Source organism: Psammomys obesus, unplaced genomic scaffold, assembly GCF_907164565.1.
Source record: "Psammomys obesus unplaced genomic scaffold, mPsaObe1.curated_primary_1811, whole genome shotgun sequence".
Classification (NCBI taxonomy): Eukaryota; Metazoa; Chordata; class Mammalia; order Rodentia; family Muridae; genus Psammomys; species Psammomys obesus.
The window spans coordinates 32,082,614-32,110,203 of NW_026596034.1; the positions used below are offsets into that span (position 1 = coordinate 32,082,614).

Consider the following 27,590-nt stretch of genomic DNA (forward strand, 5'->3'; position numbering starts at 1 on the left):
AGCTAGTGGTATCCCCGAGGCATTTCATAAAAAGAACACAGAAATGCTTTTGAGAGAAACTGAAACCTAAGCCACATGGGAATTTTACAGGAAAATAATCCCCATTGTAGATGGGTTCACACACACACACACACACACACACACACACACACACACACACACACAAAATGACCAAGCATTTGAAAAATATGAACTGACATACAAATGGGAGGAATAAAATAACTCTTAAGTTTGGCCTAAGAAACTACAACATTTTAAAATATGTTTCAAAAGCCAATTAGAGGAAAGGGGGCAGGTAAACAATGATGACTAAGAGAGAATGAAATAAAAGGATTTAAGGAAAGAAAACTTATCCCATGAACAGCAGAGTCATGAATCTCCGTGTAGATTAACACCAGACTAAAAGGAGCTGGAGGGAGAATAAGCAAACTGGAATATCTGAAACGGTTTCCGGGTCTACATCAGAGAAACAGAAAACACAAGTAAGAGGGTCACAATAAGTGTAAGTGATGAAGGTTAAAGAGGTGCTGAAGGAGTGGCCTTCAGCGGTCACATAGAACAGGTGGAGCTGTGTCTGAGATGAGCTGAGAATGGGCATGGGTGGATTGCATTCTGACACATTTCCTTAGCTCCCGGCCCCACTGTCCAGGCCATCAATGGTCACCAAGTCTATTCATTGTTCACTGCACCTTTCTCTGACACTGATTCTGTGTCTTCTTCCTCTCTAAGGACAATGTGGTGACACCAAGACCATGGAGGCTGTTCCTTCCAAAACAAGCTCAAAGTCATCCAAGAAGCAAGCTTCAGGCCTTCAGAAACCTTAATGCCCAGGCATGTGACTTAACCTTGCTGTGGGTTCTGGAGTTAGGTCAGGAGCATCCTGGGGGAAAGGGTTTAAGCCTATTTAATACAAGTCTGAATTCTGAACACCACAAAAAAGACAATAGAAAGCAAAGATAAAACTTCAAATATCTGGAGGCAAGAGAATGTTTTCCTCAAAGGTAAATCTTAGACCAGAGGATAGTTCTAAAGAAAACTAGCAAGCACAAGAGCAAGAGAAGAGAATATAGTGTTCAATGTGCTGAGAAAAATATCTATAGGAAAAATTCTTCACCAATCTAACTGATCATTCAAAAGCCACGGTAAAAATTGAGTATTTTCAGTACAAGATAGGCATGTCATCCTTAAGACTCTCTAACCAAGCAAGTCAAAGACCTGTTCAAAATAAAAACTTCAAGTCGTTGAAGAAAGAAATGAAGAATATATCAGAAGATGGAAAGATCTCCCATTCTCATGGATAGGTAGTATTAACATAGTGAAAATGGCCATCCTGCCAAAAGCAATCTACAGATTCAATGCAATTCCCACTGAAATACCAACACAAGTCTTACAGACCCTGAAAGAAAAATTCTCAACTTCATATAGAAAAACAAAAACACAGAATTGCCAAAATGATCCTGTATAACAATAGATTGTCTGAAGGTATCTCCATCCCTGATTTCAAGCTGTACTATAGAGTAATAGTAATAAAAACTGCATGATATTGGCATAGAAACAGAAAGGTGGATCAATGGGACCAGCTAGAAGACCCTGAAATAAACCCACACAATTATGGACACCTGATTTTTGACAAAGAAGCCAAAACCATACAATGGAAAAAAAGAAAACATCTTCAACAAATGGTGCTGGTCTAACTGGAAGTCTACATGCAGAAAAATGCAAATAGACCCATATTTTTCACCCTACACAAAACTAAAGTCCAAATGGACCTCAACATAAAACCAGACACAATAAGTCAGTTAGAAGAAAAAGTGGGGAAGAGCCTTGAAGTCATTCACACAGAAGACAACTTTCTGAACAGAACTCAAACAGCACAGGCTCTAAGATCAACAATCAATAAATGGGACCTCATGAAACTGAAAAGCTTCTATAAAGCAAAGGACACTATTGTCAGAACAAAACAACAGCCTACACACTGGGAAAGGTTATTCACCAACCCTATATCTGACAGAGGGCTAATATCCAGAATATATAAAGAACTCAAGAAGTTAAACAGCAACAAATCAATTAATCCAATTAAAAAATGGGGAACAGAGCTAACCAGAGACTTCTCTGTGGAAGAATATAGAATGGCAGAAAAACACTTAAAGAAATGCATTAGGGAGATGCACATCCAAACAACCCTAAAATTTCACCTTACACCCATCAGAATGGATAACATCAAAACCTCAAGTAACAATACATGCTGGAGAGGATGTGGAGAAAGGGGAACCCTCCTCCATTGCTGGTGGGAATGTAAACTTGTATAACCACTTTGGAAATCAATCTGGTGCTTCCTCAGACAATTAGAAATAGCGCTTCTTCAAGATCCAGCTATACTACTGCTAGGCATATATTCAAAATATGCTCAAGTATACAACAAGAACATTTGTTCAATCATGTTCCTAGCAGCTTTATTCGTAATAGCTAGAATCTGGAAACAACCCATATGTACCTCAACTGAGGAATGGATACAGAAATTGTGGTACATTTACACAATGGAATACTACTCAGCAATTAAAAACAAGAAAATAATGAAATTTGCAGGCAAATGGTGGGATCTAGAAAAGATCATCCTGAGTGAGGTATCCCAGAAGCAGAAAGACACACACAGTAGATACTCACTTATAAGTGGCTACTAGATCTATAAGATAAGATAAACATACTAAAATCTGTACATCTAAAGAAGCTAAGCAAGAAGGAGGTCCCTGGGTAAGATGATCAATCCTCACTCAGAAATACAAATAGGATGGACATTGGAGGGAGGAGAAAACAGGAAACAGGACAGGAGCCCACCACAGAAGGACTCTGAAAGACTCTACCCAGCAGTGTATCAAAGCAGATGCTGAGACTCTTAACCAAACTTTGGGCAGAGTGCAGGGAATCCTATGAAAGAAGGGAGAGACTATGGGACCTGGAGAAGACAGGAGCTCTCCAAAGAGAGCAACAGTACCAAAATACCTGGGCACAGGGTCTTTTCTGAGAGTGATACTCCAACCAAGGACCATTCATGGATATAACCTAGAACCCCTGCTCTGATGTAGCCCATGGCAGCTCAGTATCCAAGTGGGTTCCCTAGTAAGGGGAACAGGGACTATCTCTGACATGAACTCAATGGCAGGCTCTTTGACCATACCCCGAGTGGGGAGCAGCCTTGCCAGGCAATAGAGGAGGACAATGCAGCCAATCCTGATGAGACCTGATAAGTTAGGGTCAGATGGAAGGGGAGGAGGACCTCCCCTATCAGTGGACTTGGAGAGAGGAATGGGAAGAGATGAGGGAGGGGGCTACAGATGGGATACAAAGTGAATAAACTATAATTAATATAAAAATACAAATTTAATTTAAAAAGACTCAAAAATATAACTACAAAGGCATGGAGTTTAATCAGAAGAAAAGTATATTCAGAAAGAACTTATAGGTAAATCTAGATGGCATTTGATGTGAGAGAGACAGGTGCACAGCAGAAAGAATGAATGGGACAGGTTTTGAGGAAAACCTGAAGGGCCACATATGACAAAAAATAGGTGTGGTACATACATTTACATGGCTGGCCTATTCTTTGTATCCCCATTAGCTTTAGCTGTCAACTTGACAGCTAAACATGGAGAAGCCTCAATTGAAGAATTGTCTAAATTAGCTGTGGGCATGTCTGATAGGGAATAACTGTGGTGTAGGTATGCACAGTCCACCGTGGGTGGCACCATTCCCACGGTAAGTGCTCCTGATTTGTATAAGAAAGCTGGCTGAACACGAGCCAGAGAGCAAGCTAGAAAAGAAGCATTCTTCCATGGTTTCTGCTTTCAGGCTCCTGTCTGGAGTTCCAGCTGTGATGTCTTTCAATGACTGACCTGAAGTATAACATGAAATAACCCTCCTTCTCACACTAAATTACTTTTGGCTTGAGTAGCTTGTCACAGCAACAGAAAGGGAACCTCAAACATGGTGAATGCTGGTGATGATGCTGGCTGAGGCCATGAGCACTGGAAGAATCAGAAGCCGACTACTGATACTAGTCCAAGAAGGCTACTTGGACCTTCTCCTAAAAGGAAAGTGAACAAGCCTTGGATTGTGGACCCTTGTTTGCCAGCTCAGAGGGGACTGTTCCCAATCCTGTGCTATACTTATGAAAAGAAAAATGTCACAAAATATCTTCTGTTCTCAGAACTGAGTCAATGTACCTAATAACGAATGGATTTTTTACTTATATAGTCAATCCCCCAATGACACATGAACAGCTAGGAGAAAACACTCAACTGTCACCAGGGAAGGGTCCCTTCCATTCTGTTCACTAGCAAGCAAGGTGGGCCTGCTGGTGACACTGAGCAGCCTCAGCTTCATCATCATTATCATCATCATCATCATCATCATCATCATCATTATTATTATTATTATTATTACTATTATTTTATTCACTTTGTAGCTACCTCCCTCATCTCCTCCCAGGTCCACTCTCTCTCCCTAACCCTCCCCTACTCCCTGTTTATCCTATTATAATATGGCTAATATCCATGTATAAGTGAAATTGGCAGGAAGTGCATGGAACTAGAAAGGATCATCCTGAGTGAGGTATTCCAGGAGCAGAGAGACATGCATAGTATATCCTAGGCTTCATCTTAACGGTGAGAGCCCACATAGGCCAGCCTTGGGTACCGGATCTCCTGCTCCTGAGTATCTGCGTACCTGCATGCGCTGTCTCTCCTCTCACAAGGAAGATGAAGTGCCATTGCTGTAAACAGGTGTTATGCACAGGCAGAGTAATTTCCCCTGGTAACAGAGACGGCAGCAGAAGTGGGGGCAGAATACAATCCAGCTTGCTAGACTCCCAAATCTACATTCCTCCTCCAACCCTACCTCTTGGGACTACTGAACCCAAGGTACCAGCTCCCCCAAGTCATTGATCCACTAAAATCACCACATCCCTAACTCATTCTTGTAACCAACTGATGCAGATCAGGAATGCAGCCATCATAAACCAAGCCCACAGCTCGGTACCTAGGGCCCCCGGGTACCTCCGATCAGTGGAGCACAGTGTGGCTTCTGGGGCGAGCGGGCACCCACTACCAAACAAAGCTGTTCCACAGAGACAGAATGAACTGAGAGGCATCACCCTGTGTCAATTTATGGAAGAAAAATGATGTGCCTTTTTAAAAGAGCTTTTAGAAGGTAGTGAAGTAGAAAAAAAGATGCAGGGTCTTCTGCGGATGTGTCTAAATGAGCTTAAAATAATGTGGGTTCCAGGTGTGAGTGTGTACATGCTCCTGTCCCGGAGCCCACATTCCAGATTCTACACTGAGGTCCTGGCTGCTTCTGCCAAAGTAGGTGAGGAGCCCCTCCCCTCCCAATCCCACACTTAGAGGAGGGGCAATAGCAACCACATACCTCATAAACCCCAAAGGGACTGGTCAGCTCTTCCCTCAGAATCTGTCCATCATTCCAGCTGTCCCACCCACAATTCCACAGAAGAGCCATTGTTTATGTAAATCATATAAAGATGTGTGGTCACAAATTGAAGGACATGACACCCCTTACCAGTTCACAGGCATTCCTGAGGGTGCCAGATGCACCAGGGATACCAGCCCATCCTATCATTGATGAACTGGGGTTCTCAACCTGAGGGTTGTGACCCCTTTGGGGGTCAAACAAGCCTTTCACAGGGGTCCCCTAAAACTGCAGGGAAACACAGGTATTTACACTACGGTTTATAACAGTAGCAAAATTACAGTTATGAAGTATCAATGAAAATAACTTTATGGTTGGGGTCACCACAACATGAGGGGCTGTATTAAAGGGTCATTGCATTAGGAAGGCTGAGAACCACTGCTCTAGAGTGTGCCCACACCTGGATGTCTTGCCAACTCCCCCGGCTTCCATCGATATGATGGACAAGCAAGTGCAGGACCAGACAAGGCCAGGGGAAGAAGGTCTGAAGTCAACTGTACTCCCTCAAAGCTCCTTACCTCAGGTGTCAGGGCATTGTTATCCGAAGTCTGGCTGGACAGAAGAATGTGGGTGAAGCCCTCTTCCTTCCGCACCACGATGTCACGAAATCGACAATTGCTTTCATTCTGGCGGACGCTGTACCTGAGCCTCTTGTCAAAGACGTAGTCCTTCTCTGTCTCCAGCTTCCTCTTCACAGGGCTGTGCAGGTTCAGGCCTCCATTGGTCAGGGCAGAGCCTTTCAAAATCAGATAAGGTAAATGAGAACCTAACCTGTGTTATACCACATGAAATCAACCAGACAAAGCCTGGATTCCCAGTGGAAAAGTCCAGAATGCCCATGGGCCCCTGTGCTCTGCTCTGATGAAGAGTCCAGGATGTAAATGACACATTTTCAAATTCAGAAAACAATCTGGGGGCTTTTAGCAAAGGACTCATTGGGAGGGCCTGATACAACTGTGGAACACATCTGTCAGCCAGCACTCTGCTAATACTAGGATTCCTAGCAACCAGGAACCCACTGAGCCCTGGGGAGGCAGTCCCGTCCATTGGTGGATACAGGTGACTGACAATACTTAATAAAAGCAGTACTAGCCACAGGCCTGGATCCAAGGTACCATGTGCTAAGCACAATGTGCCAACACTACCGGTAATTATCCCATTCAATATGAAAGCTAGAAGTGGGGCTTTGAGTGCCCAATGAGTAATTGCCAGTGGTAAGGACCGAACAGGCAGGGTCCTCATGTTTTCACCTCTCCTCTCTCAAATGATTCATTTTTTGTATTATAGTATTCACAAATAACTGGAGTGCATTGACTAAAAAGACATTGTTTTAGTTTGCTTTCTATTGCTTTGATTAAGACACCATGACCAAAACAATTTGGGAAGAAAAGGGTTTATTTCAGTTTACATGTCTAGTCTCACTCCATTAATTGGATACAAAAGTCTTTAACAAGGGTCAGGCATGGTGGCACATGCCTTTAATACCAGCACTTGAGAGGCATAGACAGGCAGATCTCTGTGAATTCAAGCCTGATCTATATGAAATTCGGGGACAGCGAGGACTACATAGCAAAACCTTGTCTATGTCTAGAAACAAATAAAGGGCTTAATGAAATACTAGCTAATCATTTCCAACAATACAGAGAGAATTCTATGCCCGGAATAAGTGTGTGAAGCTCATTCAATATCTGAAAATCAGTCGGTGTAGTCAACCACACAGGGAGTCTAAAGATGAAAACTCAGACCCATCACCACATCAAAAGCATTTGACAATACCCCGCAAGAGGCTGCATGCTCCCCTTGATAAGGAACATTAGTAAAATGTCTACCATTTACGTCAGCTCTAACTGGGAAAAACTGGATGTCTCCCTTTAACACCCAACATCACTCAGGGTACTCTTTCTCCTCAACTTGATTCGAGAAGACCCAGCTAGTGTGTGTAGGCAAGAAAAGAGCAATAAAAATTACAGACATTGAGAGGGAAGAGGGAAAAAATGATTTATTTACAGATGGCAAGGTTGCTTAAACAGAAAGCACCAAAAAAACTGAAGGCCAAAGAAATCAGCTGTTCCTGGAATAAATGAACAAATTCATCAAGCTTGCGTGACACAAAGTTAATAAGCCTGTTAGTTAGTGTCCAATGTACCCATAATGAACAAATAGAATTTGATATTTGGAAAACCTTAGCACTCAAAATATAAACAATATATTGTTCTAATACATTATGTATGGGATCTGACGAAAGACACTGAAGTAGTTCTAAGTAAATGGTACCGTGGCTTCAGGGGAAACCTCCCCCGTAGGCTCATGCATTTGAACACTTGGTCCCTAGTTTGAGGCCTAGTTTGGCTAGGTGGAAGCTTTAGTAGATGGGGCATTGCTGGAGGAAGTACACTGCCAAAGGTGGGCTTTGAGAGTTTGTGACCTTACACCATCTCATTGGCTCTCTAGGCCCCCTGTCATGCTGAAACGTGATCAGGCAGCTGCCTGCTCCAGTGCTTGCTGCCTTGCCTTCTTCACCGCTCTGGAACCTGAAACCAAGGTAAACTCTCCTTTTGATAAGTGGTTTTGGTCATGGAATTTTATCACAGGGACAAAAAGTTACTAGTACAAGAAGAACGCTGTGTTCATGAATCAGAGCACTTAACATTTGTAAGATGTCAGCTCTTCCCAATTGATCTATGAGTGCAATGTAATCCCAGGTCAAATCCCAGAAACCTAGTTTGTACATAGTGTCAAACTAGTTCTGAACTTTCTTTAGGAAGGGAAAAGATGTAGAACAGCCAAAAACAATGCTTCAAGATAAGAAGAGAGTTGGCCCTCACCCAGACCCAAGCCTTAATAAACCACAGTGATCCAGTATAGAGACTTAGACTAATGGTTCACAACAGAGCACACATAAACAGACACAAATAGTGTCAAGACAGTTCAGTGGGGGAAAGGACAGCTTTTTCCAACAAGGTGTCCATTTGGAGAAGAAGAATAAGGAGAAGAAAATGTGAGCCTGAACACATTCCATCTGTCATAACTACCTGTCAACTTGACATACAGCTATAGGGACCTGGGAAGAGGGACTCTCAAATGAAGAATTGTCTAGAACAGATTGGCCTGTGGCCAAGTCTAAAAGAAATTTTCCTGAATGATAATTAAAGTAAGAGTCCCAGTCCTCTGTGGGTAGTACTGTCCCTAGACAGATGGAACTTAGCGATATAAGAAAGCTAGGTAAGTAAGGGAGTAAGTGGTGGTCTTCCAGGATCTCTGCTTCACTTTCCTGCCCCTATATCCTTCAACAATCTTAACATGTATGACAAAATTCAGACCCTCTTCCTCCAAGTTACTTCTAGTCATGGTGTTCATCACAGCAAGAGAAACCAAACTACAACATCTTACGAGTGCCTGTGCATACACGCTCACACACACAAACAATTTATCTCAGAATGGATTACAAACCTAAGTACAAAATGGCAAAATGTCTGAATTTGTCCTGATCTTGGCAATATATTTCCATATTCAACCTCAGAAAAATCAAGTTCCATGATATTTTTAAAAATGGGCAGTCTGAATGTTATAAAAATTGGAAACTCTTGTTCCCCGGAGGGCATCTTACTTCAGAGACAATCCATACTCTGCATGAAATGTTTGTCAAATATATATCTGAGAGATTTTGTATCCAAAATAAACAGAGGAGCAGTAAGAAAACAACCCAACTTAAAAGTAGGCAGGAGATCTAAAGAGCCAAAGCATCTTTTTTTTTTTTTTTTAAACCCAGGAGGAAAAATCCAGGGCACCCCAGGGCACCCAGGGTGGACCCACTATTGTATGGAACAGCAATGAGGTGGGGAATCACTGGTAAAGACAGGGCGGAAGCACCCTCACTGCTGATGGCCACACATAGCTTCACAGTGCTGGGGTGAGAGGTTCGCTCTTGTCTCTTTCTCCTCTAAACCAATCTTTCTTTTTTTCTTAAACGTTTTTCTTTATCCTTAAGAATGTCATGCACATATACAATGAAATATGATCAGATCCATCACCTACTTCGCCCCTCCATCTCCTCCTATACTCTTGCAGCATCCCACCTCCTAAATTCTCTCCCTTTTAAAGTTATTTTTGCTTGTTTACTGTTTGAGAATTTCATACATGCATGTAACATATTTAGATAGGCCCTACTAAAATTCTCTCTGCTCTAATTACTCACCTATGTTTCGGTTTTGTAATATTGCTACTATATTACCACTTTTTCAATTCATGTGAGGGCTTTTTTGTTTTTGTTTTTGTATGTTTGGTTGGTTTGGTTTGGTTTTTTGAGACAGTGTTTCTCTGTGTAGCTTGGGCTACCCTGAAACTCCCTCTTGTAGACCAAGCTGGCCTTGAACTCACAGAGATCCACCTGCCTGTGCCTCCCAAGTGCTGGGATTAAAGGCATGTACCACCAATGCCTGGCATGGAAATGTGGCACTCACTACAGCCAGAATGTAGATTGGTGTGGTGTCACCCACTAGAGCATGGACAACCTACAAATGGCCACACCCTCAAAAGAGAAGGATTCCACAGTGACCTGCAGACATCTCCATCTCTACTGCCTTTGTGTTCTGCCAGGTGATCCTAAAATATGGCAGACTCCAGTCACTATGCTCAGAATATGATGGGGGAAATGTGATTTTAACCCTGGTCCCAATCATAGAGCAGCCTGTCACAGAACACCTAATGGACTCAAATGCTTCAACAGCATACAATAAATATCCAGGTCACTTTCTGGGAGTGAGTAAGGGACCCAATGCCTGGGAGTGAGTAAGGGACCAAGGATTTGAGAACGTAGCAACAGGTAAATGAGAGAGGAGACTAATATTGGAGTCAGGCATCTATGGTTGCTGGTTGGGAAAGGGTTATTGCAAGAGCCCTTTGACCTGGGGCTATAAATTGCTGTCTTCTTCCTATTTCTGGGGAGGACTTTTTGTTAGGAGCTTCTGGTGTCAGGTGGTAGGTAGTCTATGGCAGGGTGACCCCTGCAGACATGACAGGCTTGGTTTGCCTGAAGATTCACCTGGTCCTAGACTTTCCCCAGAGGATAAATGATTGATTAATTGATTGATTTAACTTTTTTCAATTTATTTACTTTATATCCCAAAGGTGTCCCTCTCTTCTTTCCTTTCAGTCTCCCCTTTCCCTTCCTTTCCCCTTTTCTTGTCCCCTTCCCCCCAGAAAAGGGGAGCCTCCCTCCTCCCAATTTCAACCCTCCCCAGCACATCAAGTCACATTAGGACTGAGATTATCCTCATCTCCTGAGGCCAGGAAAGGCAGCCCCGACAGGGGGAAGTGATCCAAAAGCAGGCAATAGAGTCCATGTTAGAAACAGGCCCACTCCATTCGCCAGGTACCCCATATGAAGATCAAGCTGCCCGTCAGCCACATATGTGTAGTGGACCTGAAATCTCATGAAACTGAGAAGATTCTTTAAGTCAAGAAACCCTGCCAATACAACAAAATAGCAGCCTATAGATTGGAACAGTATCTCCACCAACCTTATATCAGACAGAGGACTAATATCCAAAACATACAAAGAACTTAAGAAATTAAACATCAATCAAATAATCCAATTTAAAAATGCAATATAGAGCTAAAGCAACAACAGAGAATGGCTTTATGTTTCTTTAAATGGCTGAGAAGCATTTAAAGAAATGTTCAGTGTCCTTAGCCATCAGAGAAATGCAAAACAAAACTACTCTGTGATTCAATCTTACACCAGTCAGAATGGCTAAGATCAAAAACTCAAGTGATCACTCATGTATACTATCATATCATCTGCAAATAGTGATATTTTGACTTCCTTCCCAAATTGAATCTCTTTGATCGCCTTTAATTGTCTAATTGATCTAGCAAGCACTTCAAGAATTATGTTGAAGAGATATGGAGAGAGTGGGCAGCCTTGCCTTGACCCTGATTTCAGTGGGATTGATTTAAGTTGCTCTCCGTTTAGTTTGATGTTGGCTATAGAATTGCTGTAGATTTCCTTTATTATGTTTAGGTATGTGCCTTGTATCCCTGATCTCTCTGAAACTTTAAACATGAATGGGTGTTGTATTTTGTCAACTGCTTTTTCAGCATGTAAGGAGATTACCATGTGGTTTTTTTTTCCCCTTCAGTTTGTTTATATGGTGGATTACATTGATGGATTTCCATACAGTGAACCACCCTGCATACCTGGGAGGAAGCCTACTTGGTCATAGTGGATGATATCTTTGATGTGGTCTTGGATACGGTTTGTGAGTATTTTGTTGAGTATTTTTGCATCAATGTTCATAAGGGATACTGGCCTGAAATTCTCTTTCTTTGTTAGGTCTTTGTGAGGTTTAGATATCAAAGTGACTGTAGCTTCATAGAATGAGTTTGGTAATGTTCCTTCTGTTTCTATTTTTATGGAATAGTTTGAAAAGTATTGGTGTCAGTTATTCTTTGAAGGTATGGTAGAATTCTGCTCTGAAATCATCTGGCTGGGCTTTTTTTTTTGGATGGGAGACTTTTATAAGTGACCCCAGAAATTCTACCAGGGAACTCCTTCAGCTGATAAACACCTTCAGCAAAGTGGCTGGATACAAAATTAACTCAAAAAATCAGTAGCCCTCATGTATACAAAAGACAAAAGGGCTGAGAAAAAAATTAGGGAAACAACACCCTTCACAATAACCACAAAGAACAAGTCACAAGCCACAAGTCACTTGGTGTGACTCTATCCAAGCAAGTCAAAGACTTGTATGAAAAAAACTTCCAGGATCTGAAAAAAGAAATAGAAGAAGATATCAGAAGATGGAAAGATCTCCCATGTTCATGGCTCAGCAGGATTAACATAGTAAAAATGGCCATCTTACCAAAAGCAATCTACAGATTCAATACAATTCCCATCAAATTACCAACACAAAATAGACTTTGAAAGAAAAATTCTCAACTTCATATGGAGTGACAAGAAACCCAGAATCGCTAAAACAATCCTCTACAATAAAAGATCTTCTGGAGGCATCTCCATCCCTGATCTCAAGCTGTACTATAGAGCAACAGTAGTAAAAACTTCATGGTACTGGCATAGAAACAGAATGGTGGATCAATGGAATCAAATAGCAGACCCTGAAATAAACCCACACAATTATGGACACCTGATCTTTGATAAAGATGCCAAAACCATACAATGGGAAAAGATAACATCTTCAACAAATGATGCTTGTCTAACTAGATAGCTACAAGTAGAAAAAATACAAATAGATCCATACTTATCACTCTGCACAAAAAATGTCCAAGTGGATCAAAGATCTCAATATAAAACCAGACACACTAAACCTGTTAGAAGAAAAAGTGGGGAAGAGCCTTGAAGTCATTCACACAGAAGACAACTTTCTGAACAGAACTCAAACAGCGCAGGCTCTAAGATCAACAATCAATAAATGGGACCTTATGAAACTGAAAAGCTTCTGTAAAGCAAAGGACACTGTTGTCAGAACAAAACGACAGCCTACACACTGGGAAAGGTTATTCACCAACCCTATATTTGACAGAGGGCTAATATCCAGAATATATAAAGAACTCAAGAAGTTAAACAGCAACAAATCAAGTAATCCAATTTAAAAAATGGGGAACAGAGCTAAACAGAGACTTCTCTGTAGAGGAATATCTAATGGCAGAGAAACACTTAAACTAAATTCTCAACATTCTTAGCTTTCATGGAAATGTAAATCAAAATGACCCTGAGATTTCATCTTATACCCATCAGAATGGCTAACATCAAAAACTCAAGTGACAACACATACTGGAAAAGATTTGGAGAAATGGGAACCGTCCTTCATTGCTCGTGGGAATGTAAACTTGTACAACCACTTTGGAAATCAATCTGTCACTTTACCAGACAATTAGGAATAGTGCTACCTCAAGATCCAGCTATACCACTCCTAGGCATCCATCCAAGATGCTCAAGTATACAACAAGGATATTTGCTCAACCATGTTCCTAGCAGCTTTATTTGTAATAGCCAGAAGCTAGAAGCAATGGAATTCTACTCAGCAATTAAAAACAAGGAAATCATGAAATTTGCAGGCAAATGGTGGGAACTAGAAAAGATTATCATGAATGAGGTATCCTAGAAGCAGAAAGACACACATGGTATATACTCACTTATAAGTAGATTTTAGACATATAATATAGGATAATCATACTAAAATCTATACACCTAAAGAAGCTAATCAAGGAGGAGGACCCTGGGTAAGATGATCAATACTCATTCAGAAAGACAAATGGGATGGACATCAGAAGAGGGAAAAAACAAGGAACAGGACAGGAGCCTACCACAGAGGGACTCTGAAAGACTCTACCCTACAGGGTATCAAAGCAGAGGCTGAGACTCATTGCTAACTTTGGGCAGAGTGCAAGGAATCTTTAGAAAAAGGGGGAAATAGAAAGACCCGGAGGGGACAGGAGCTCTACAAGGAGAGAAAAAATCAGGACACAGGGGTCTTTTCTGAGACTGATATTCCAACCAAGGCCATCTATGGAGATAACCTAGAACCCCTGCACAGATGTAGCCCATGGCAGCTCAGTGTACATGTAGGTTCCCTAGTAATGGGAGCAGGGACTGTCTCTGACATGAATTCAGTGGCCTGCTCTTTGATCACCTCCCCCTAAAGGGGGTGCAGTCTTACCAGGCCACAAAGGAAGACAATACAGACACTTCTGATGAGACCTGATAGACTAGAATCAGATGAAAGGGGAGGAAGACCTCCCCTATCAATGGACTGGGGCAAGGGCATGGGTAGAGAAGAGGGAGCAAGGGTAGTATTAGGAGGGGATGAGAGAGGGGGCTACAGTTGTGATACAAAGTGAATAAACTGTAATAAACAAACAAGCTCAAGTGACAACACATGCTGGTAAGAATGTGGAGAAAGGGGAACACTCTTCCATTGCTGGTGGGAGTGCAAACTTATACAACCTCTCTGGAAATCAACCCAGCACTTTCTCAGAAAACTGGAAATAGTTCTAACTCAAGACCCAGCTCTACCACTCCTGGGCATATATTCATAAGATGCTTCACCATACAACAAGGCCATTTGCTCAACCATGTTAATAGCAGCTTTGTTTGTAATAGAAACTGGAAACAACCTAGATAGCCCCTCAACCAAAGAACAGATATAGAAATTGTGGTACATTTACACAATGGAATACTACTCAGCTATTAAAAACAAAGAAATCATGAAATTTGCAGGCAAATGGATGGAACTAGAAAGGAGTCATCCTGAGTGAGGTAACCCAGACCCAGAAAGACACAGATGGTATGTACTCACTAATAAGTGGGTATTAGGCCTATAGTACAGGATAACCATACTACAATCCACACCCAAAGAAGCTAAGTAACAAGGAGGGTCCAAGAAAAGGTGCTGGAATGTCACTCAGAAGGGGAAATAGAATTGACAGCAGAAGTGGAGGAAGAGAAGGAGCTGGACAGGAAATGAAATGAAAGAAAAACAAGGATAGTGATCAGATGTGGGGAGACTAGGGTAGGAGGTGAGAGGGCTGTGAATAAGAAGGGAAACTGAGGATGATATCATTCTATCTATTACTGTCCTGCATTTTCCCTTTGTGCCCAGGAAGAGAAGATAACTATGCTATGTCCCGAATGTGTTCAAAGGAATAACAATATCATGAAAGAATTAATTGTCATGGGAGAAACACTGCAGAAGACCCCAATATGCTACTCACGATATGTCACAATGTCAAGGTTTTATCCTGATCTAAGGGCAAATTGAGAAGAAGCAAAGAAAGAGAAACTACCTGCATTTTCTTTAATAACCTAAAAAAAAAAAGAAAGAAAGAAAGAAAAAAACTAATTGCTCAGTCTCTAGAAGTCCCTCCTCCTGTCTCAACTGTGACAAATGTTGTAAACTCTTCAGACATCTGATAGAAGTATACTGCATCCTAACCATCTTTAGTGTCTTCTGATGCCTCGGGGTTGGACTTGTTAAATACTTAGATATCTATGGAATGATTTTGTTCTAATGGGCATGTTTTTGTTATAATTTGTTTTCATGGGTTTTGTTGAGCAGCTTCAGTATAGTGAAGCAGAAAGAGTCCCTAAGTAAGTTCTCTTCCTCAAGTTTCTTCTATTAAAATCCCATTATGATAACGAAAAAGAGAGGGGGAGGAATAGAAGAAGATAGAAAAGGAGAAGGGAGAAAGAAAAAAGAGAGAAAAGGAGAGGAGAGGAGAGAGGAAGGGAGGAGAGGGAAGGGGAAAAAAGGGAAAGGAGGGGAGACGAGATGAGAAAAGAAGCATGGCTCTCCCTCTCTTGGCAGCTAGCACCTGCCAACAGCTCCTTAACTCCCACCAATATCTCCTTAGTAAGGAGAGAAACCTGGAGAGCATTTGCCCTTTCTATTGTCTTTTTTAAAATCTAAACAAAACATAAAGATTCATCATTTCTAGGTATTTATAAGACAAGTTTATCTAGAAATCTTACAGCTGCAAAATAATATGAAAAGAACAAAACACTGCAGCTTTTTTCCCAAACGCCCACGGAAGCAACCACTATATCCTTTCATGGGTAAATGGATAAACAAAATGATACATCTACAGAATGGACTATTATTCCGTGATAAAAACAAATTAGCTGCTGCTCTCATTTCCGTTGCTGTGACAAATAACCCTGACCAAAAGCAACTTAGAGAAGAGTTTATTTGTTTTGCAACTCCAGGTTATGGGCCATTATTATGGGGAAGTCAAAGCAGGAACTTAAAATATAATGTCCACAGTCAAAATCAGCAAGAGAGTAAAAGTAGGGATCCTTGTCTGCTTATCTTTCTACCCTTATTCATTTCAGGGTCCAAAACCAGGCAGTGGTGCTGGACAGGGTCTCCCTCTATCAGTGAACAATCAAGACAGTCCCCAACAGACATGGCACAACCAGATCTACACAATTCCTTAATTGAAGATTTCCTTCCGAGTAATTGTCGGTTGAGTCAAGTTGACAAGTGAAGCTGGCCTGCATGGCTACTGAGTCACAAGAATGGATTTTAAAAGCATGTTACCTACTGAACGAAGTGACTGTGAACAACTGGTATATCATGTGATTCCAAAATAGTGTATAGAAGGGGAAGCAATAACAACAGTAAATAGATCAGTGGTTGCCAGGGGATCCAAATAGGAGGGAGGTGACAAAGGTGAAGCAGAGACTGACTTCTCACTGGTTCTGTATGTTACCACAATGGAGGACGGAAGACATTAAGCACTTGTCTAAACTCAATGAACTTCAAAGCTTAGAGGAGCTTAAATATGCAAATTTAGGAGCCTTGCTAAAAGGTCCTGGAACCCCAGGATAAAAGGCAGAATGTCAGAGGGAGTCTAAAGCTGTTAAAAATCACCTTCCTGAAGGTGGAGAACCCAGCAGCCTAGAAAACGTGAAGAACCTGAAAACTGAGGGAGGAACACCCAGGCTGCATACCCTCAGAAACAACTGGTTCCCATCCAGGGAAGACCCAGAATTCTGCTGCTGCTGTACACACACAACCAGACTCAGTGACTTGGCAATGGGTGGCAGGTGGAACAGTCAGAAAATGTACAAACGAGCAAGGCAGAGGGGTTAGCTCAGATATGAAGACATTATAAGCAAGCAAAGATACTGCCTACAGAAGAGTCTGTGCACAGGCATGCACACAAAGTTAAGTAAAAATGTGTATTTCTTTCACTGTGACTGAGGGAGGCAGAACTCAATAGCATCCTAAAAGCAAGGGACACCCTCAAGACCCATATCTTGATTTCCAAGAACTCTGGGGCTGACTCCAGCATGGCAACAAGAATCAACCAAGAGAAGCTTTCAGGGCTTCAATAAAACAGGACCCCAACAATGATAGGGTTTGTCTAGAGGATACATGAAACAGATGGAAAACTCCTATGACCAAAGCTGTAATAATATAAGCAACATATAGTGTGGGGTTGGGGGGGAAAAAGCATCGATGAGTTGATATGGGTGTAAGTGAGAGAATGAATAGATAAAGGCAGAACAGACACACCTACCATGGAGAATTCTAAATAGTATAAATACTCCAATCTGTCAAGACTAGAGCGATGGCTCCTTCGCTAAGAGCAATGGTTGCTCATACAGAAGACCAGGTTCCCAGTAACCACATGATGGCTCTCCACTGCCTGTAAGTCTAATTCCATAGGATCTGACACCCTCTGCTGGCCTTTAAGGGCACTGTACTCATATGCACATACCTATACATAGACACACAATTAAAAAAAATAAAGCCTGTAAATACAGTCTTCCATGGACCTTAGAAAAGAATCTTCTATTGGCAATTTGTAAGACTATTATATTCCCTACTACATCCTGAATCAGTTCCTCAACCTTTCTAATACTGGAACTCTTTAATAGAGTTCCTAATGTGGTGACCCCTAGCCATGAAATTATTTTTGTAGGTTCATGACTCTAACTTTGCTACTGTTATGAATAATAATATAAACATCTGTCTTTCTGATGGTCTTACATGACCCCTGTTAAAGGGGTCATATTTGACCCCTCCCAAGAGATTGTGATCTATAATTTGAAAACCACTGCTCTAAATCTAATCTTTATACCTACAGGTAAGTGTAGCCACCAGCCCCTATCAAAAAAGTCTCTATTTACAGCCAACGGAGACCGTCACAAGGCGCATTGAAGATGCCAATGAATTGTGTGGATCCCAGTTCTAGTGGTTATACCTACACCACAGCTCCTGTATCATTGGTTCAAGAAGCATCTCAGAAGAGGAACAGAAAGACTCTAAGAAAGAGCCTAAATACATGGAAGCCTGCTGTAAAAGCAGTCTCTCTTAGAAATGGCTGCATAAACAAGAATGGAACCAAGGTAATATCAATGGTCATGTTATCATGGAAGTTTTGACCCCTCGACAAAGAACTAAAGGCAACTATTGATTTCTGGGACAAGAATGAGCCCTCTTATTGGTCATCCTGGAAGCCACATACACAAAAACCACTGGATGGATGGAATGATGAACGGATGGATGGATAGATGGAGTGATCGTTTGATTGATAGAGATCTAGAGGGATAGAGATATAGAATTATAAAGATATAGAGATCTAGATAAATATAGAGACATATCATCTTCTACGGATTATATGTGTTTCTACTCGCACACACGCATGCAGATACACACATGTATACACAAATATCAAAGAAAAAGAGGCTATCAACATGAGAGTTGGGGACATTGAAGGGGTTTGAGGGAGAGTAACTGGAAGGGGCTAGAGGGATGAAAGGGGGAAGTGATGTAATTTTATTTCAAGAATAAATGTAAAAATATTCCAACCTCAAAGAGGTGGAATATAACTTTATTTCTTAGATGTGAGGTATATACAATGACTTCTTTTGTGGGGCAGACGCAGTGTGGCAAAGAGAAGGGAGTTGTAACCACACAATGAATAGGCCCAACAATAGGCCCTGGATAGCCAACCTCAGCAGAGGTATTTCATATCCTAGCATGGTCCTTTTGCATTTTATAATAAAATGCATGTCTGTCCTCTGGGGTCTAACCTCAGTGTATCCAAGAAAAACTTTCCATTTGATCCAAGACAAAGGCAGGGAAGTGACATGGCTCAGACCCTTCATAAAAGACTCTTAGAATCTCAAGCTGGAAGCCAAAGACAGGGACCAGAAAGTGCTCTGCTGGGTCCCCAGGAGGTGGGCTGTGAGCATAGGGGATGCTGAGGGTACCAGCACAGCCTGGCACAGAGGAAGTGCCTATATCATCCTGCAGCTTCTATGAAGCCACACCATTTGGTAATGTTTTATTACTCAAAGCAACCCAGCTTTGTCAGATGCCAAGATGCAGCTCCTGACACCAGCATGATCACTTAATGAACTTCAGAAAAGATACACAAGTATTTAATTAAAAGGCTGGTGCTAAGGGAGCTGTTTCTCCAGGGTTAATCCCAAACACTTGACAACCGAGATGACATCAGTTTCTGCAGAAAACACCCATTTGTCCTGCATCAGGCCAGTAACGAAGGTTCTGGTGTGGGTGCTGCATCCAGGGGCTCCAGCTCACACCTGGAGATCAGACAGACAAACACCTGAGGGTGTCCATGCTTCTAGGACAGCAAGCATGGGATGTTACTCTCCTACTTCCCAACAACCCATGACGCTGTTCTGAGCAGCTCTGACTTACTCACCCGTTCTACTGCTAGTCTGTCTTACAGATAAAGATAAGTGACTTGCCGGATGCCACATTATATAATGGAAACCGGATTGAAGCCAGCTGTCTCTCATTTTATTTCATTCATTCCTTCTGAACCTAATGATGGACACGTTGTTTGAGGAGGTGACAGGGCTCTAAGTTAGAGGAATAAAGTTGCTGCCTTCTGGCCTCAGTGGGGGCAAGTGAGAAGTTAACATGACAACTAACACTTGAAGTAATTGCAGACCGGAAGGAAAGAGAAAACATGAAAAAGGATTAAGAAGACATCTCTGGGCTCCAATGCCACATCTTCCCGTTGCAGCCCAGATAGACACAGCACTGACCAATCTCTCATGACCCTGGCTGCACACAGCTGATGCTGACTTGGGAAGATGCAGTATTGTTGTCCCACGAACAGACAGGGGCCTCTGTGAGCTTCTGGTACACATCCCTGGGGCTGCATCATCCTTTCTGGGTCCCCACCCCACCCCTGCCACCTCAGAAGATGTGGCAGGAAGCTGCTGCCTCCCTTTAGCCCTTCACTCTGAATCCTTAAGAACTGAGATTTCAAGGCTCTCTTCCTTTGAAAAGGCATCTCAACTCCCTCCAGAGAGATGGCGATGAGCTGGCAAGGAAAGAGCCTTGGGATACACAGAAGCACAGCGCTTCACAGATAGACGGCAGGAAAATAACAAGCCTGAATCTGCTAATGGGGAGGAATTCTACAGGGCCATCTGGCTCCTGTTCCTCAGATGGATGTAACAGGACATGGTCTCTAAGGTTGTTCTCAACTGTAAGTTAAGGAGCAGACACCAAAGTGCCCAGGACAGTCTAAGCTCTTCCCTCATGCTGACTATATGACACCATACCCTTTCTCCTTCCTATGACCAAATGCATGCTTCCCTCACAAACACAAGCACCTGAGTTTAATCCTAGGAGCCCACATTAGCGCAATCAGCAAGTTCCAGGTCCCAGTAAGAGATCCCGTCTCATAAAACAAGCTAAATAGTTCCTGAGGAATGGCAAACTCTGTCCTTCATGTTCATGGACATGAACTTACCTGCACGTGTACCCTCATCCATATATACACATAGCAATTTAAAAGAAGTCATTTTTATTAGCGTCCATGATACAAAGAATCATGCTACAAAGTCCATTGTAGCAGGCAAAACACTTCAGCAGAGCCAGGTCCAGTCTATGGCCACACAAGGGCTATTTACTCACAGCTTGGCCGGTCAGCAACTCGATAAGGGACATGGCAGCACTCAGCTGGCTTCCTTCTTTATCCCTCATTCATTCTAGGCCACCAGCTCAGTGATGCTGCTACTCTCCCCAGTAAGACCTCTCTGGACATGTTCTCAAAGACGCACCCAAAGGTGGGCCTCAGTGATGATCCAGACACTTATCCAACCAAGCTGTCAAGATGTTCAAAACATAGAAAGGATCAGCTAAGTCCTCAGTATCACATCTTCCAACCCCCACTCAGGCCAAAGCTGGGCCATTCCAGGTCCAGAGGGGAGAATCACCCTACTGAATCCAGCAATCAAGGAAGGTCACCACTTGCTTCTAAACCTCACCCTACTTCTCATAAATGTGAAACTGGATAGTTTGCTCACCTGCTCTGTGCCTTCACTGTCACACATAGGAAACGGTGACACCATGCCTGCCTCACAGGACAATGAGTAAGCACAGGAAATGATACCCACATATATTGAATAGAAGGAACCCTATCACAGTAGCTTCCTTCCATCTGGTCCCACCAAGCTTTCTTTTCAAGTCCAAAGGAATATTTCCCATTAATACGGGAGAAGGACCCCCCCCTATCAGTGCTGGGGGAGGAGCATGGGAGGAGAAGAGGGAAAGGTAGGTTGGAATTGGGAGGGGACAAAGGAGGGGGCTACAGCTGGGATACAAAGAGAATAAATTGTAATAAATAAAAAAATAATTAAAATTTTTTAAAAGATGGCTAGGTATACCAGGGCAATACCCCTGGAATAAATGCAGAGAAGTAGTAGAGATAAAACAAAAGAAGAATTCAGTAAGATGAAGCTCAGTTCACACACATGAAAATCATCTCTGAGAAGCAGGAAGTCCAAAGGAAACAGCAAGCAGGACTTAAGAAGGGCTCAGAGGAGGGAACCTTGGGAAAGGGCCTCTTTCAGCCAATGGGAACTCGGTCTTCTCTGCAAGATAGGAGAAGAAACCTCAGTCTCAGGGCCACCAGCCTGGGAAGGAGTGATGTTCCTGCCCCACTTCATGAAGGCAGAACAAAGGGCAGCAACAAAAACAAAACAACAACAAAAATGGTTAGTGTTTTGAGAACTCTGGGATAGTTTGGGGCAACACAAAATGATTGGAGATATAGGGGGTCAGAGAAAGAACAAAGAAAAAGCAAAACAACCCTCCCTGCCCAATAAGCCAGTACACCAAAATTCCAAAGAGTTCAGGTTGGAAACATGAATTATGCCAAACATAAACTCATTATCATGAGACAATCTGCCAAGGACTTTAAGGGAGTAATATTTCAAAGGCTCCAATTGAGAGATAGAAGGAAAAAATACACATTTAAAACAAACTAGAAAACTTCAGACAAAAGCAGAAGAAACACGTATGGTGCAATAAACAGAATAATGAGCTAATTAACAAGGAAGTGTCAAATAGTTGTGTATCACAGATAAAGAACTCATACCTCCAAGTTGTAAAGGGCCTTGAAACACCGAGGATAAAAAAAATAAGGCACACTCTGAAACAAAATAAACAGGAGATACAAGCAACCTACAAACATTACATTAGAGTAGCTTTTAAGTAGGAAAAGACTTTCACTAAGAAGAAGAAGAAGAACACAAATTAAGATTCATAAAATGGGAGATGAAAAAAAAACTGCACTGAAATATCATTCACTTCTTTCCTCTTAGCTTGGTGGAAACTCACCATCTGCATAGTATATTCTGCCGCATGGAATGATGGGAATTTGGGATCTCTCTTCATTTTAGGGAGGGAATACAAGAGGAGTCATCATGATGAAATGGACTTTGTGCTCTCTGACAAAACTGGTTCTGTACCCCTCTCCACTCTGCTTCTAGAAATTGACATGAAACTGTACCTCCAACCATACAAAATGCACACACACAAGGTCACTTCATAATGTTATTTTATTATTTACTCTTGGAAATAAAAGAAACTACCTAAACAACAACAGATAAGCTAGCAGAGTAAATAATGGAATAAAATAAGGGGCATTCACAGGATGGAATATCACAATATCATACAGCTCAAAAAGAAAAGCCCCCCCCCTCTCCTTCTCTCTGACTGATATCCATAGTAGGAGAATCTAAAGCACATGATGGAATATTATGTAGCAGTTGTAGGAAAAAAAGAGCATGGTCTGTATAAGCATATAGAGTAATTTAAAAATTTCAACTGAACAAAGAAAAGGATCAAGAGTTAACTTTAGAATAAGAAAGATGAAAACATATAGATAAATCTGGCACAACCCCTACTGGAAAGCTAGTGGCTAGGGAGGGAGAGTCATTCTTTTATGGGTGTGGTACCACTAGTAGGTTTCCCATGATCCAATGGATGCCCCACACCTGTGCACATGAGCACCAATTTGACTCAAAAAAATGAAGACATATAATTGGGAGAGGGCACAGTAGTGGCAGGAAATATGAGGAGAGTTAGAAATAGAGGGTAGAAACAATCATATTTCATTGTATACCTGTATGAAAACCTCAAAAATAAAGTTATAACTAAAATAAATAAATAAACAAACTTGCTTGTTTCTGTAAAAGGAGACACAGGAAGTATAAACCAGAGAACAACAAAATTGACAATTCATGCACGGTTGGCAGGAAGAAGGAATGATAAGAAGTAATACTTCTCTGAATCTTTGTGTTTAACTTTGGAAGTGCGTTAATGCCCATTAGGATACAAAATAAAATCTACCAATAAGAAGATAAACGGACTAAATACAAACGGGAAGAAATGAACTGTGTGGCATTTCAAATGAATCACATAACTGCTTGAAAGAGGAATGAGAGAACAAACAAAAACAGGGTTTGAACCTAATACTGTAAATTTCTCCCCTTCATTATATTGCTAATTCTTCATGAGTTAGCTTTTCATAGTGATCAGCATGGATTGCCCCTAAAACTATTAATTGAAAGCTGAGAAAAAAGACAGTGTTTGGTGTTGTGTAGAAAAAGAAGTGGGGGCAGACAGTTGTGAAATTAGGTAAAGACAAGGAAAAATGCAACTGCGTGAGAATAGAACTGAAGGACTCTGCACAAAATAACTTTAAAAAATATGTGTTTGAGGGATGGAGTGAGGACTTCATAGTTAATAGGACTTGTTTTTTCACAGGACCTGGGTTCAATTGCCAGCATTCACACACATACACACACACACACACACACACACACACACACACACACACACACACACCACAGTAGCACACAACTGTCCATAACTCTAGTTTCAGGAATCTGATGCCCTCTTCTGACCTCTGAGGATACCAGGCAGGCGTGTGGTCTATACATACATGCAGGCAAAGCATCCACTCACATAAAACAAATACATAATTTTCAAAGTTTGCTTTTGTGCATTCTCCCTAACTCGGGCAGCTGAAAGGGCTTAAAACAAATGAAATCAAAGCACATCAATGAGCATGCCTAGATCTTTCATGCTGGTTGCTAAGTAATGATTCTCACTAAGATAAACCAGGGTGTCTGGAGAGAGGGCTGCTTCTGAGGCTTGGCCATAAAGATATAAAAATGGAATAGAAAATCTCACCATAATAGAAAAAAGTATGTACTAAAATTTTTAATTAAATAGTCAGACACGCCAAAAGATCATAAGAGGATGTTTGAAGGGACTACCAATTTGGAACAATGTGAACATCAAACTAATACTCACCACAAAATAAGAAAAGTCTGTAAGTGATAACAGGGATCACTGACAGATGGAGAGTGGTGCACAGAAAAAAACATATGAATATATAAATTCATAGAGAAGTAAAGTAACCATATCAAAAATGCTAAACGTGGTGAATATGAAAATAGTCCTTCATAATATTCCCTGTATATTTAAAATCACTTCAAAATATAGTTAAACATAACTATCCTATACATAAGAACAAATTAAAACTTTATCCAAGACATGACTCGAAGAAAGAAATAGTTCTTAGACTCTTATTTTCTAGAAAAAAAGCTCTTACTTTGACAGTATTCTGAGTGCCAAGAAAGATAAACAGACAAGAATGAGAAACTAAAGAATATAATCAGTAAAAAAAGTTCTTAAAATATAGCATATTAAGAAAAACTTTGTCAAGATGGACTAAGAAACTAATAGTATTGATGACATATGGTTGAAGAAAATTATCTGCTATTATCAAAATGCCAAGACTAAATACCAACCTGGAATTTTATACCCAGCTAAAATAATAGTTAAAGTACCACATCCATGGGCATTTTCAGCTATCTTCCACAGTAAGAGAGCTATTGTCTATCATAGACGCTATAAGAAATATTCAGAGAGGCTTCATAAAATCAAAAGGCCATTTGAGAAGTAAACATGGGAATAAAAGAAAAGATAAAACCTTTCTGATTAAATGTAATTATTGGGTATAAAAACAATCTTTAGTGTTTAACAACATTGACTATACAAAGCAATAACAAAATATGGGAAGGGTAAGTTCAATGACAATTTAAAGATAGGTAGAGGAGTCATGATGGGGAGAGGGTTGTAGTGAAGTACATGCACTAAATACAACTTAGAGTCACTTTTCAAATGAGACCCAGGAGTGAAAATTATAGTTGAAAATATATCTGTGCAATAAAAATCACTCATCAGGGCATAGGAGTGAGAAAAAGGGCATGTAAAATAATTTTAAAATTAAGTACAAAATAAAATAGGAAAAAATAACACAACAGTAAAAATAATTACACAAATCAGTGAACAGATTAAACTCATATAAGATACAGATCATAAAATGGATAAATATGGTCTATTGACTATCTCCAGGGGTAGACTTGGAAAGACACAAAAAAAGGAACCACAATTCAACCCTTAACAGGAAAGGTGTGATGCTCCATGGATGAAAAAAGCTAAAAGAAGCCAGACCATGTTGTCAGTGAGCAGGGAACACTCACAAAGAGAGACAGAAACTTGACATATGACAGACAAGGGAACATCTTCCTAGATCTAAGGACAGGCTACCTGGGAGGATAGAAGGAAACAGGTTGAGGGCATTGGCAAGAAGAGGTAACACGCTAGGAACAAATGACAGAATGCTTTTCCCGTGCAACACTAACTCTCAGAAACATGGCCACTCCTGGCAGGGCTTGAGAGCCAGGCTCAAGCGCTCCACCTAGAACACACCCAACTTCAGGTATAGAGGAGTACCAACACCCCCCTGGGCAGGAAGGAAGGCCAAGTTTAAACACCACTGAGAGTTGCTACTTCCAATAGAAGGATGAATAGGCCATGCCGTCCCCATTGCCAACACAGGTGTCCTTGGGTTCCGGGCAGTGCTTTGAGGGCTATGGTAGCTGGACTGGAACAATCTATCCTCACTTCAGAGATTTGTGTCACCTTGAGTCTTTGCTCAGTTGTTCACTACAATGCAATGCTCCTGAGATTCTGAGTATTTACTGTGTGAGCTATATAACTTGCTCCATTCAACCCTCACTGCCGTCCGGGAAGATGTTGTTCTGACCTTCAATTTACAGAAGAAAAAGTCAACGTCAAGTGTCCTAGTTTCATTACTGCTACTTAGATAAAACACTCTAATAAAAAGCAACTAAGTGGAGAAAGTATATTCCATATTATAATTCCAGGTTACAGTCTGTCACTGTAGGGAAATTAAGGCAGGAACGTCAATGGCCAGTCACATCACATCCACAGTCATGAGCATGGAAACACAAAGGCATGTGTGCTCACTGGCTTCTGGTGCTCAGTTATGTTTCGATACCCTCATACAGTTCAAGATCACCTGCCTAGGGAATGGTGCCACCCAGAGTGTCTGTGCCTTTCCATATCAGAGCTAATAAAGTTAATTAAGACAATTAACTTTGGGCACCAATAGATGTGCCCATCAGCCAGTGTAGACAATACCTCACTGAAACTCTCTTCTCAGGTAATTATGGGTTGTGACAAGTTGACAAAGCTAACCATCACACAAAGGCCATATCACTGCAAGGTATCAAGCACCAGGATTTAGACTACATGGAAGGCAGATATATATATCAAGGCCTTGAGTCCTGTTCTGGACTCTCCTGCTGCGATGGGCTATGAGGGGTATGCTACTTTTCTGACCAGTAGCTCTGGCTTTGCTCTGCATGTTCTATCATCCTGTTACTCCTCATCATTGTGGGTTATTTGGAGACTGGGTTTTATTCAGCTTTGTCTGCAGTGCTGAGTGCAGAATCCAGAAGACGCCAATGTTCAGCCGTATTCACTGTATTCATAAAGTTAGCAAGCCCAGAGAACTTGAGAAATTCCCAAAATACCACCATTGGCCAAATTCATAAGGCGACATTATTCCTGATGGCTACAGACCACAAATGCCTCCCTCACTGATCACAAAGCCAGCATCACGAAACATGGGTCTTGCTTCCAAATATCAAAACAGAAACGTGTTTTTCTATAATCAGAGAGATTCCTCACCTTGATCACTCACTCATATTTAAGCTACACCTGGTTCTCTGCCTCCCACAAGCCAAATGAGATCTCACCTCTCTCAGGTACATGAAGAGAGGGCAAGTTGTGGATTTATTCATCTTTCTTCCCTCATGAAGATGATAGTAGCACATTGCCGGGCTTCAGCCATTGTGACATTCAAGGAAGCCAGGAAGAAGGAGGATGGGAACATCTGTAGAATGCATGTCTCCCTGCTGTTCCTGGTAG

At 41.5% G+C, this 27,590-nt stretch overlaps 1 protein-coding gene across 1 annotated transcript in view; it reads right to left on the reverse strand.

The window, feature by feature from the left end:
• The window catches only part of Cdyl2 (chromodomain Y like 2), a 178,198-nt gene that overhangs the window by 18,001 nt on the left and 132,607 nt on the right, over positions 1 to 27,590 (reverse strand). Inside the window, exon 3 of the mRNA XM_055621220.1 lies at positions 6,000 to 6,217. Coding sequence (XP_055477195.1) covers positions 6,000 to 6,217 — 218 coding nt within the window. The remainder of the gene's footprint in view (positions 1 to 5,999; positions 6,218 to 27,590) is intronic.